The sequence below is a fragment of the Pristiophorus japonicus genome, chromosome 8, assembly GCF_044704955.1.
Source record: "Pristiophorus japonicus isolate sPriJap1 chromosome 8, sPriJap1.hap1, whole genome shotgun sequence".
NCBI classification, from domain to species: Eukaryota; Metazoa; Chordata; class Chondrichthyes; family Pristiophoridae; genus Pristiophorus; species Pristiophorus japonicus.
The window spans coordinates 27,207,694-27,221,589 of NC_091984.1; the positions used below are offsets into that span (position 1 = coordinate 27,207,694).

Consider the following 13,896-nt stretch of genomic DNA (forward strand, 5'->3'; position numbering starts at 1 on the left):
GCACTAAATTTAATTGGTTAGTGGTGAGAAAAATCATGTTCCAGACTGAAGTTAGTTGTACCCAATGATTATGTGCAGCAATATTTAAATAATTTGGTTCCACATACTCCTTTATCTAAATCTATAGTGTCAACATTCTTTTGGTTTCTTTTAAATCTGCATTCAATACTAAACTTTATGATAATTAACATTGTTATTGAGCAAATTCAAATTCAAAACTGACTTTGTTTGGCCTGTGCATGTTGTGATTTATTTATACCTGTTCAAACATTTGACCAGCATGTATGCTAATTGTTCTGTGAAGGGTTAACTTTTATGAATCATACACTAATGTAGTAAATTCCTGTTCAAGTATTGGTGAACTTTAATTACAAGCATATGCATTCTCACCATTTGTGTTCAAAAATAAATGGAAGAAATGCTGTATTTAAAGGACTGTCAAAAACCCACGGCATGTGTGGATTGTTACACAATAGAACTGTAAAATGGTCATAAATTCAAAACCTTGAAATACACTAACTCTAGCTGAATTTGCTAAATTTTTATGAATCAATAATGTATAAGTTCATGGGCTGTGGGAATGAAACAGTTAAACGGATGTTACATTTATCTGTTTTCTTATTCATTTGCAGCTTGCAGACACTCTAAAATCTGACCGATACGATTATATTCTTGAAGCCCTAAATGAGAACAAGTGCATGTAAGTGAGGGTATACACCTAATAGAAATAATGGAATCAGCTGTGTTTCAGGAATCGGGATGAGAAATTTCCACGGATTAAATAGATTTCTCCTTCCGAAGTAGCAAAGAGTGGCGGGAGCAGGGAGTAGAAATCTGTTCAATCAGTGGAAATTTCTCATCTGTGCTCGTGTATGAAGTCCTGCTTGTGCGTTACCCCCATCCTCACTGACCTATATTGGCATCCTTCTCCCCCCCCCGTGCATTACTTTCAAAATCCCTATCTTTGTCTTCACATCCTGGTGATTATGGATTGTTTACTACAGTGGCTGTTGCCGCAGAGATGACAACATTTTGAAAGAGATTTGATAATTGAAAATGATATATGTTCAAGAAGTAATGGGTAAAGACCAAGGGTGAATTTCAGTAGATGGCTCCAGATGAAGAGCTAGCATCAGCAGGCGTGATGGCATTTTGTGCGTAAATTTATATGATGTAACATTTTTCAATATTATAAAAGGAATTGACAAATTAAGACAAACCATGTAAATGGGTTGGAGTTAAATGCACTTCTAAAGAAGGAATTGAATGAAATAATGGGTAGGTGGAGTTGATGGGCCTAATAATGGTATTTTGCAGTTTAATAATTCTTTTTGATTCCTGCTAACACATGCGTACTGATTTGAATTTCTTTGTGGTTACCTTTTTCTTTTTCTTTCAACTTCTGGAATTGTCTCTTTCTCATCACACCCAGAAGATATATAATATGGAGAACAAAAAGAGGAATGTATACCTTCCCTCTCTGGTGTGCAGCACAAAAATCTGTCATTGTATTTTTGTTTTATGTCTAATCTGGTCATTTAAAAATGTACTTAGGTTTATGTCAGGAAAAGAAATAAAGAAGAAGAAACATTTGTTTGGATTGCGAATTCGGGTTCCTCCCATTCCTCCAAATGGTGCAATGAAGACCGAGGAAAGCACTGAGGAAGTTTCTCATGAATTTAAAATTAAAGGAAGGAAGTCCAGTAAATCCACACTTCTACCTGCACCTGTAGCTGCAAAAAGGTAAAACAATTCACTATAATTGTTATCCTGTGATTCTTTCAAGAAGGGGTGAGAGAAACTGATGGTTTCTCTGCCTTTGGCAGCCCAGGACCAGTTCTCAAGCCATTCCGGGATACACAAACCATGTCAGTGAAGGGAGTAGACCTGACCAGGTGAGCTTCCAAGAAATGAGATATTTGATGTTTCTTGAAAATGTCAATCCAGATTTTTTTAATGAAGATTTTTGCAAGACAGAATTGGATAGAACAGTCCATAGACTTTCCTGCCACCTAAGATGCCAATCTGAAGCCAATGGGCTAATGCGTCCTTTTTTAAAAGGGGTCTTTTAATAATTTTTTTTATTACCCCCTTAGCGTAATATTACTGAGGTCAGTCTCCGTACCGTACTGCGACCCCCGGTTTATATATTTAAAAAAAAAAATTGTTGCATAAATGATGGCTATTGGAGCCTATTGTACTCTTCTAGCCACCAGTTTCTTGATCTATGGCTTGGATCGAGAGTGGTAAGCCTTTGGGAGAACTATCTATCTTCAGATATCTTAAGTAGGTCTTGTAATGCTCAGTGTTAGTGTTTAATGATTGCAACAAAGAAAATCAATGGCAGTGATTGTGTATACAGTATTAAAGCAAGAAGACTTGAGAGATGCAAGGAGAAAATTAAGCTAAAGCCTGAAAATAGAGAAGGAAAGCAGCATGCAAGAAAAACAGCTGAGAAGAGAATCTATAGTTTTGTTATCAAAATGAATACATCCAAGCTATTTGAACTCTGTATCTAAATATATTATTCACTAACCTGCTTAGTAAGTGTTTATGATCAGACTTAGCAGACAGATTCCCTACCTTGACAGTCCTGATTTTTTTTTTAGTCTTTTGTTGCCATTTCAGTTTTAATTTTTTGGGATTAAAGTTGGTATTGGCAGTGATTTCTGATTAGTGCTGCTGAAAAATTTTGGAAAGGAAACTGTTGCACTACTTGAGGAAAATAAGTTTTGCCTTCACATTGGGCAAACTTATTTACCTTTTCTGAATGATCAAGAGCTTTGATGTTCGGCATAACCTCTAATAAACATTATGTAAAGATGTGTAGATTTTACATGTTAATGACACGATCTATTTTTCTCCCATTAGTCCATTAAATAATGGCATAGAAAAGAAAGGCAAGAAAAAATCTTCAGTTGAATCTTCTGAACAATACACAAAATTGAAGGTCAAGAGATTTTCTGACCCAGCAACTGTGGTGAGGATACTTACCTTTTCTCTTTTAATGTTCCTCCATTACATCTTGACTCCTGGCAACGAGGAGATGTGATGGGGTACAGATTGCACAAATGGCAACCACCTTTATCAAGTGACTTCATCACATCTGAGCCCTTACAGGGGAAGGTTCAAAAGTCTTGAATGGCCACTTGAGTTGAGGTTATCTTGATTGGGGGAGGGGGTTACTGGAGCTGAGCTGTGGTCACCTGCATTCTGTATACCTGCATTTCTAGCGGGGGTCACTGGATACTAATCAGGAGTGGGCAATCTGACTAATTTTGTATACATTCACAATTTACAGCCTGAAATTAGTTAAACATAACACAAATGAGGGCTGAAACTTGAAATTGCAGTCTGTTTAGCTCTGTGCTACTGTAATAGTAATCTTCAGTAATTTTAGCTTGATATAATTGAGCTGAGGTTTATCGGTTCAGCGAGATAATTTCCTTAAACCGGTTGGCAGTCTTTAAATGTCAGCAGCAGAAATAATTAACTACTTGTCGTTTAAATAATTCATTTTGATTATGGTACAATAATGTATGCCCATTTGATGTCCTTCAGATTATGTATATAGAATAGTTTTGCTGAGATGATGGCAGGTAGCATGCTCCCATCTCGGCAAAACCCCAGCCCTGCACGAGGTAAAAAAGGCCATCCATCAGCTTAAGAACAAGGCACGGGAGCGGATGGAATTCCCGCTGAGGCACTAAAGTATGGCGGAGAGGCACGATAGGCACAAATGCTGACCACATCTCTCACATCTGGAAGGAGAAAGTGGCCCTAGAAATAGTGGATGCATTGGTGATCATTTTCCAACAATCTATCGACTCTGGATCCGTTCCTATGGACTGGAGGGTTGCTAATGTAACGCCACTTTATTTTTTAAAAAGGAGGAAGAGAGAAAGCGGGTAATTATAGACCGGTTAGCCTGACATCAGTAGTGGGGAAAATGTTGGAATCAATCATTAAGGATGAAATAGCAGCCCATTTGGAAAGCAGTGACAGGATCGGACCGAGTCAGCATGGATTTATGAAAGGGAAATCATGCTTGACGAATCTTCTGGAATTTTTTGAGGATGTAACTAGTAGAGTGAACAAGGGAGAACCAGTGGATGTGATGTATTTGGACTTTCAAAAGGCTTTTGACAAGGTCCCGCACAAGAAATTGGTGTGCAAAGTCAAAGCGCATGGTATTGGGGGTAATGTACTGACGTGGATAGAGAACTGGTTGGCAGACAGGAAGCAGAGACTCAGGATAAATGGGTCCTTTTCAGAATGGCAGGCAGTTACTAGTGAGGTGCCGCAGGGCTCAGTGTTGGGACCCCAGCTTTTTACAATATACATTAACGATTTGGATGAAGGAATCGAGTGTAATATCTCCAAGTTTGCGGATGACAGTAAACTGGGTGGCGGTGTGAGCTGTGAGGAGGACACTAAGAAGCTGCAGGATGACTTGGACAGATTAGGTGAGTGGGCAAATACATAGCAGATGCAGTATAATGTGCATAAATGTGAGGTTATCCATTTTGGGGGCAAAAACACGAAGGCAGAATATTATCTGAATGGCGGCAGACTAGAAAAAGGGGAGGTGCAACGAGACCTGGGTGTCATGGTTCATTAGTCGCAAAGTGGGCACGCAGGTACAGCAGGCGGTAAAGAAGGCAAATGGTATGTTGGCCTTCATAGCTAGGGGATTTGAATATAGGAGCAGGGAGATCTTACTGTAGTTGTACAGGGCCTTAGTGTGGCCTCATCTGGAATATTCAGTTTTGGTCTCCTAGTCTGAGGAGGGACGTTCTTGCTATTGAGGGAGTGCAGCAAAGGTTCACCAGACTGATTCCAGGGATGGCTGGGCTGTCATATGAGGAGAGACTGGATCAACTGGGCCTTTATTCACTGGAGTTTAGAAGGATGAGAGGGAATCTCTTGAAACATATAAGATTCTGACGGGATTGAACAGGTTCGATGCGAGAAGAATGTTCTCTATGTTGGGGAAGTCCAGAACCAGGGGACATAGTCTTGGGATAAAGGGGTAGGCCATTTAGGACTGAGATGAGGAGAAACCTCTTCACTGAGTTGTTAATCTGTGGAATTCCCTGCCGCAGAGAGTTGTTGATGCCAGTTCATTGGATATATTCAAGAGGGAGTTAGATATGGTCCTTACGGTTAAGGGGATCAAGGAATATGGAGAGAAAGCAGGAAAGGGGTACTGAAAGAATGATCAGTCATGATCTTGAATGGTGGTGCAGGCTCAAAGGGCCGAATGGCCTACTCCTGCACCTATTTTCTATGTTTCTATTCTGGCAGATTTCAGAGATGCAGTAATCGTGACCATCTTTTTTTTTTAAAAAAAAGGGAGATAGTCCGTCAGTGGCAACTATAGAGGAATCTCCCTGTTCGGTTACTGGGAAAGTCATTGCTAGAATCCTCCTCAACTGTCTTCTCCCTGTGGCTGAGGAGCTCCTCCCGGTGTCACAGTGCGATTCCGTCCACTATGGGGCACAGCGGACATGATCTTTACGGCGCGACAACTGCAAGAGAAATGTAGGGAACAGCACCAATCCTTGTACATGGTCTTCTTTGACCTCACAAAGGACCTTTTGACACTGTTAACTGCGAGGGACAATGGAGCTGCCCCATAAAGTTTGTCGCCATCCTCCACCTGCTCCACGACGACATGCAGGCCGTGATCCTCACCAACGGATCCATCACAGACCCAATCCATGTCCGGACCGGGGTCAAGCAGGGCTGCGTCATCACCAACCCTCTTCTCAATCTTCCTCACAGCAATGCTCCACCTCACACTCAACAAGCTCCCCGCTAGAGTGGAACTATACTATAGAACCAGTGGGAACCTGTTCAACCTTCGTCACCTCCAGGCTAGAACCAAGATCATCCTATCCTCTGTCGTACGCGGATGACGCTTGCATCTGCATACATTCAGAGGCTGAACTCCAAGCCATCGTCAACATTTTCACCGTGCAAAAGCATAGGCCTTCCACTAAACATCCATAAGACAAAGGTCTTTCATCAACCTGACCCCGCCAGCACTGCCCCCCCACCCCGCCAGTCAAGATCCACGGCGCAGCCTTGGATAACGTGGACCACTTTCCATACCTCCGAAGCCTATTATCAGCAAGGCAGACATGGACAACGAGATTCAATACCGCCTCTAGTGCGCCAGCGCAGCCTTCGGTCGCCTGAGGAAGAGTGTTTGCCGATCAGGCCCTCAAATCTGGTACCAAGCTTATGGTCCACAGGGCTGTAATGATACCCGCCCTCTTGTATGGCTCAGAGACGTGGACCATATACAGTAGACGCCTCAAATCGTTGGAGAAATACCACCAACGATGTCTCCACAAGATCCTGCAAATCTCCTGGGAGGATAGACACCAACATCTGTGTTCTCGATCAGGCCAACATCCCCAGCATCGAAGCACTGACCACACTCTACCAGTTCCATTGGACGGGCCGCATTGTTCGCATGGTCGACACGAGACTCCAAAAGCAATGCTCTACTTGGAACTCCGACGCGACAAGCGAACCCCAGGTGGGCGGAGGAAAGGTTTCAAGGATACCCTCAAAGTCTCTCTGATAAGTGCAACATCCCTACTGACACCTGGGAGTCCCTAGCCAAAGACCGCCCGAAGTGGAGGAAGAGCATCCGGGAGGGCGCTGAGCACCTCGAGTCTCATCGCCGAGAACATGCAGAAAACAAGCGCAGGCAGCGGAAGGAGCGTGCGGCAAACCAGACTCCCCACCCACCCTTTTCTCCAACGACTGTCTGCTCCACCTGTGACAGAGACTGTAATTCCCGTATTGGACTGTACAGTCAATCACCTGAGACCTCACTTTGAGTGGAAGCAAGTCTTCCTCGATTTCAAGGGACTGCCTATGATGATGGATAAAATAATCATTCAGCACACATGAAATTACTTGGAAAATGCAATTTGAACCAGCTGAAGCTTACTGCTAAGCTGACTTTTGTGCAAAATAATCGTGTTTGAAAATTACTAAACTGGTCCCAGCTGGAAATGTTGGATGAATAATTTTAATAACTAATAAAATGTTTCCTATACAATTGCCTTAAAATATCGCTAGTAATAGATGTTTTTTTTGTGAGAAACATTTAAAACTAACTGAGGTTGCACATTTTGTCGCACAGATGCCATCAGCTCAGCACTTCAGTAAAATGTAATGGGCATCATTAAACTGCATTTTCATCTGCTGTTGAAATCTCATTAAATACACGTTTTCTCTTTTTTTAATGTATATAAAGAAATGCAAAATAAAAGTAATTCCTATCACTGATAACTAAAAAGGGAGTTGGACCGGATTAACACAGCACAACTGGAATCCCAAATAGAAATTCAGGTCGGGAAGGAAAGGAAAGTTGCAGGGTCGACTTAAAATGTCCCTTCTGAGTAGTTATGTCGCACAGACCATGCAAAAATGTAGAAGTGAGTTACATTAAAAGCATATTTGGGCTAACTGCTATCCTCACTATAGTGCCTGGAGTTTGATACTTTTTAAATGCTTGGTGAGAGTAATGTGTAGCTCTGATGCATTGTGCCATGGAGTGGTGAGATGTACATTTGTGCATAGAGTTCCTTATTTTGGCCGTCAGAGAGGCACAAAGTAAAGCAGAGACCAGATTTCTTTTATTTTTAGTTGAACTTGGAAATACAGATGTCTTCGAGCTTGATTCTGCAACCTTATTCATCATTATTCAGCAATGTTTCTTCATTACTTCCAGGAAAGTGAGAAAAGTAACCAAAGCCACTGTGATTTTCAGGACCAATCTGCAATGTTGGATACGCTTGCCTTGGATCACCCTGGTCCCAAAAGGTAGTTAGTATTTTAAAATATTTTGTCGTAAAGGATGTTTTTAACGCAATGCTTTAAAGCATTTTGACTTGCATTTACCATTGTTGAATGTTTTTTTTCTTTAAAAATCTGATTTTTATTGAAGATTTAAAATAAAATAATTTGACTTTCTAGTGTTTTTCTTGCATTGTAGGAGACTCATTGAGAAAACTGCGCCGTCTTCTAATACCTCTGATGTAGAATCCACTGGTGCGGCCAGTACCACAGAAACTACCTCAACTAGTCTGTCTCGACAGTCCAGGTGATCAGTCATTGTTTTCTGTGAAAAGCTTTAATTAATTGTAAGCTCCTGGGTATTTCAGCCCAATCAAAAGAAAATGTAATATTGGTAGAACTTACTGAGATTAGGGTTTAATCAACCTGTAAACTGTATACTCTCAATAGCTGCAGTATTTGGTGTTTTGAGGTTAATGTTGAATATATTAAAAGAAATAGCTGTCTAATCCACATATTCTCAAACTATTTCAGTGTTGTAGTTAACAGGTGAGCCCTTTTGTTAAAAGTACTTTCTGTAACATTTAAGTTTATTAAAGTATTATTCTTCTTTCAAAATATAAAACAGTCCATGTTAATTATAGTTGGGAAATAGATTTTGTATGCAGTTAAGATCTCTCCACTCCCCACCTCCTTTAATGAGATGACGAAGTTTAACTTGACATGGAATGCAGTATTAGCAATACTTGTAATTTCCTTGGGTCTCTTAATTTGCTCACGACTTCGCTATTTATAAAGTTCAAGTACTTGCACTTTACACAGGAAATTTGAATGTAGCTTTCTTCGTGTTTAAATACTCGTGCTTCATGGAAAATGTCTTTAAATTGCAAGTATTGGTAATGGGATTGTTTGTAGATAAGGTGAGGAATGTTAGATAAGAGAAAACCAACCCTGTCTGCTTTCTTTACTTGGATCAAAAGTAAGAGGAGAAATCCCCAAAGGGACCCTACACTTGCTGCCTTTATTAAATCTGTGTATGTACGTTACCATCTCCGTTGCATCCATGTTTTTGAATTATTGTATGTCATTGGAGAATCTCTTGTTCTAAAGACTCTCGACTATATTGAGTTACTTAGGCTGGCACTAGGAAGATGACCAAAACTTAGTGTTGGGATTACCTAGGAGAGCAGGATCTTGTCCCGTCATCATCATCATCATAGGCGGTCCCTCGAAACGAGGATGACTTACTTCCACACCAAAAAGAGGATGAGTTCACAGGTGTTTCAATGAAGGACCCAAACTACATCCTAAAGGGTGGAAGATGCCTGTGCGTGAATTTTTTTAACGTGGGATGGCTATTGCACACCAACCACCACACGGGCTTGACAGAGCTAGGTCTTGGTCTATTGGCAAGGATTACCCAAGACGACGGGAGACCAGCTCTGATGCACGGACCTAGTGCGCACACGTATCGCACGGGCTGGCCCGTGCTTGCTCCGTAATGTGGGAATGGAATGCCTAATATTTCCCTCGAAAAAAATCTTGGTCTCAAAGCTTTAATTTTGGTATGTTTCAACAGTAAGTGACAGTATTCCTTCCTGTTAACCACATTGATGAATGTGCTCTAACATTCTACTGTACTAACCACCGCAAAATATGACCAGCTTGACTGATATGAAGTTAATTATCTGTCAGCCACTGAAAATTCCCAGGATTGTCATAAAATAGTGGCCATCCAATGTTTATAACCCCTATTCTCAGCTGTTGGACCCGATTAGTTTTGTTTGTCATTAACCTTTCTTTTCCCAAATATATAGTGCTCAATTTGTTCAAAGCAAAACATATCCACATTTATTATTTAGATCAGAAGACTCCCATCCTGTTATATAGTAATATTACAAGCATATATAGGAAAGTGCCCCTATTTTTTGAAGTTTTATCAATTCAGTCAGAATAGTCTCTCAAGAACCCACTATAGTCCTAATATTTTACTGTTACTTGTATCATAGCCCCTTAATTATGCTTTCCTTCAAAACCAGGGCTGTATTTAACACATGCATAATTTTACCCTGAGAAAAACTTGTTCCCTTGGTGCTACACATTAGGGTTGGGGGGATATTTGGACTTCCATTCCAGGAGTGTTTTGAGTAGTAATAATGCATGGCTCACCAGATTATTAAATATTGAACTCAGAAAATAGACCTAGTCAGTATTCAACAATGGTTATATACAACTGGTTTAGGCATATTGCATGTTTTGCAAAAACCCACATTACCTAGAAGCATTTGCTGTGATTACAGACCTGTTTCCTTCAATTGACAAAGTTACTCAAGGTCAAAGTGTGGAAAGATCAGGTGGGGATAGCGTTGAGCTTAGTTGAGATGATCTCAATGGAGAATTGCTAGTTTCCTGGGTTCACACATGAAGATTAGTTACTTGGGCGATTTATTGGCGATGTCCTACGAAGCCGTACCTCTGAATTAACATCTTTGAGAGACGGGGGAAGGAAATAGTGTGAGATTGAAACTAAGTAAAGATAATATACAGATGACCTGTGAATATAACTACCAACCAAAATTGACAATGTTCAGACTTTCCGTCTTTCCCACCGTACAATGCTTCCTCAATTTTGTGTTCCTTTGTATATGACAACTAGGTGGCCTTAGGGTGGTTAATCTTCATGACCACAGGCTAGTGCTGGGCCATCCAAATATTTGGAGCCGGGGGCCAAATACGTTTCAAAACTAATGAGTTGACTATGCAATTACACAGAAATGTGAGTCCACATATGCAAAAAATTATAGGTGCCCATACAGTGGGATCCCACATATTAAAAAAAAAAACAAGCACCCCATACACACTTCCATTCTTCTTCCTCCCTCGCTCCTCTTTCTCTTCCGCCCCGCCCCCCCCCCCCCCCCCAAACCCTGAAAACCTGGAAGCTTCCGATCATTCAAAGTTTCTGGGCTTAGAGGACTGATGGGTGGGAAAGCAAATTGTGAGAAGGACACAAAAATCTGCAAAGGGATATAGACAGGCTAAGTGAGTGTGTAAAAATTTGGCAGATGGTGTATAATGTGGGAAAATATGAGGTTATCCACTTTGGCAGAAATAATAGAAAAGCAAATTATAATTTAAATGGAGAAAAATTGCAAAGTGCTGCAGTACAGAGAGGCCTGGGGGTCCTTGTGCATGAAACACAAAGTTAGTATGCAGGTACAGCACGTAATCAGGAAGGCAAATGGAATGTTGGCCTTTATTGCAAGTGGGATAGAGTATAAAAGCAGAGAAGTCTTGCTACAACTGTACAGGGTATTGGTGAGGCCACCACTGCATACAGTTTTGGTCTCTATATTTAAGGAAGGATATACTTGCATTGGAGGCAGTTCAGAGAAGGTTCATGAGGTTGATTCTGGAGATGAGGAGATTGAGTCTTCTCCCAGAGGGTTGTAAATCTGTGAAATTCTCTGTCCCAGAGAGCTATGGAGGCTGGGTCATTGAATATATTAAAGTGGAGATCGACAGATTTTTGAATGATAAGGGAGTAAACGTTTATGGGGAGCGGGCAGGGAAGTGGGGCTGAGTTCATGATCAGATCAGCCATGATCTTATTGAATGGTGGAGCAGGCTCGAGGGACCAGATGGCCTGCTCCTATTATGTTATGAAGGTGGTACCTGATCAGAGCAATAACTGCCCTGATTTTTCAAAACCAGTGAAGTTCAAGAACCATTAAAAATTGAGCTGAAATCGAAGCTGCGAAGGTCAGCTTTGTGCACAACTGCAAAGAAAAGAGGAACTGATTGGAGCTTTGCAGGCTAGATCAAAGGAGATTGCATGCAGTGTTTTGGACATCCCAAGGTTAATGCATTTAAAGTGCTGAGTAGATAATCCGTATTTTCACTTGGCCAGCAAAAAGAATTAATCAGTTAACAGAAGATCTTTCTGATGAGCCAAATGGGCATCTGACAGCTGAAATAAAATCTGATCTTTTAAGGTTTAGGTCATATTTTCCCTTTGGGAGTGAAGTGGAGGAATCATTAACTTTTTTTTCCAATTTTAATTAAGTTTGTTACAAATTGATATTCAGGTACTTGGTTGGGCTAATTTTATCCTATTGTAGGACTAGTAAGCATGGCAAAACAAGTGATTGTCTTTTTGGTGTGAAGCGATTTTGGGGAATTGTGCTGCTTGACCATCTGGAAATAGCAATTGCAGAGAATCTTTTGATTTGCTCAGATGTATGGAAGGCTTTTCAAATGGTCCATGTCACTGAAGAATGGTAACATAACGTGGAGGGTTTTTGTAATTCATTCTCTCTCAGTTCTCCTTTCCTGAGCTATGCGGTTAAGGTTGGCAACAAATAGAGGCCAAAAACTTTGCTATCGAGGATCCAATTTTGTAGACTGAGACCCTTTCTGATCATCCAATCGCAAGGTGTCGTTAGATGCATGATTTTATAAAATGGAAACAAGTTTTTAAATAAAAATGTAAGCTGGGAGTGAAAAGGAAGATGTGTTCACTCCCCACCTTCCTTCACTTGTATTTTGTTAAAGTTTACAATAGATTTTGATGAGCAGCTCACCAAAATTTTTAAACATTTTTGAGCTGTCGTAATCTAAATTGTCAAAATAACGTGTCCAAATTTAAGAATTTTGGTACAATTTATTCAATTACTGCATAAAACTTAATGTTCTTGACATTAAAATAATTGTAGCAAGTAGTGTGTTGAAATTTAGATTTCTCAGTGTTACCTTTCAGGCAAATTGCTCCTTTTGAAAATTTCAGCTTGTCTATCTTGTTTTGATTTAGTCTTTCTGGTCCAAGAAGGAGAACTCGCACCGGTAGATCTTGGCCATTAACGTTGCAACGTTTGAAAAAAAGACGGGGCCGCACTTCAGCTAGAACCTTTCAGGCCCAGACCTCAGAAAGTGGAAATGATGATGATGAAAAAGATGATTGCCAGTATGAAGGACTTGATGGAGAAATCATCAATGATCAGGACATGCACCTAAATCATTTAAAATCATCAATTACCAACTATTTTGGTGCTGCTGGCAGACTTGCCTGTGGTGAAAAGTATCGAATCTTGGCTCGTCGAGTGACTCTGGATGGCAAAGTGCAGTACCTAGTGGAATGGGAAGGAATAACTGCATCATGATTCCTTGTAATATTCAAGTTTCTTTTAGAAGCTTAGTTTATCTTGTGAACTCCTGAACCTTTAAAGCTGATCTTCAGACAGACCTTAAGGTCTTATTGTGTCATTGCTTCTATGTATTTCTAGTAAACTTTATTCCTATGCAACTGAGAACTTTAAACCCTGGGAGTGGGTAATTTTAAGTGTAAATGTTAATTAGCCATAATCTTCAATATTTTCAGGAACCATTTGCAATATTTTACAGTGACTTTTTCCACTCAGGCTTGATCTAAGGATTTTGGTGCTACTGCTTACAACTGTGTACTTAAACAATACCTGCAGGGATTAATTGATCTGTAGGTTAGTCTGTACCAAAATGAAGTAATGTAATTTTTTATATTGTCTGTAGTGCTGGTAGATGTTTTCAGATTTTTAAATGTATTGAATTCACAGGGTGAACAGAGTATTGCCTTTTGATGTAGCAGTACTGTACCTGGCAACTTTGCTGTACCTTAATGATCACACTGATACCTCTGGAATTTTTAAAAATGTTACCCAGGATTGTTTATAAAACTGGCAACTTTTTTGTAATGCTAGTGTAAACAAATCTGTTAGTTACTGCCATTTGTTTCTAAAGGATTTGAAATGGGCTGGTTTAGCCAAAGAATAAACAATTAAATCCACGTGTTTTTAAGTAGAAATTAGCAAGCATGCAGTTCAAGCATTCACACCAAATTTACATACAGTATTGACTATCTTCTCACTACGCATTCTGCACCCATTTTTTTCCCCCTCTCTTCACTTCAATTTTTCTACCTTTTCCTATTCTAATGCAATACCTCTTATTTCCAGGTGTCTTCAAGAAGGTGCTAATTCTTCTCGGGCTAAGATTCCAATGGCACTGGCAGCTCTCCAGTACATCAATTTTTGTGTCAGCCTT

The 13,896-nt window shown here is 40.3% G+C and overlaps 1 protein-coding gene across 1 annotated transcript in view; it reads left to right on the forward strand.

Moving 5' to 3' along the window:
- mtf2 (metal response element binding transcription factor 2) overlaps positions 1 to 13,623 on the forward strand; it is a 54,627-nt gene extending 41,004 nt beyond the window's left edge. Inside the window, exons 10-15 of the mRNA XM_070886606.1 lie at positions 633 to 700; positions 1,555 to 1,743; positions 2,872 to 2,980; positions 7,757 to 7,848; positions 8,021 to 8,128; positions 12,632 to 13,623. Of these exons, the coding sequence (XP_070742707.1) occupies positions 633 to 700; positions 1,555 to 1,743; positions 2,872 to 2,980; positions 7,757 to 7,848; positions 8,021 to 8,128; positions 12,632 to 12,980 (915 nt within the window). The 3' untranslated portion in view covers positions 12,981 to 13,623. The remainder of the gene's footprint in view (positions 1 to 632; positions 701 to 1,554; positions 1,744 to 2,871; positions 2,981 to 7,756; positions 7,849 to 8,020; positions 8,129 to 12,631) is intronic.
- Positions 13,624 to 13,896: the final 273 nt, after the last annotated feature.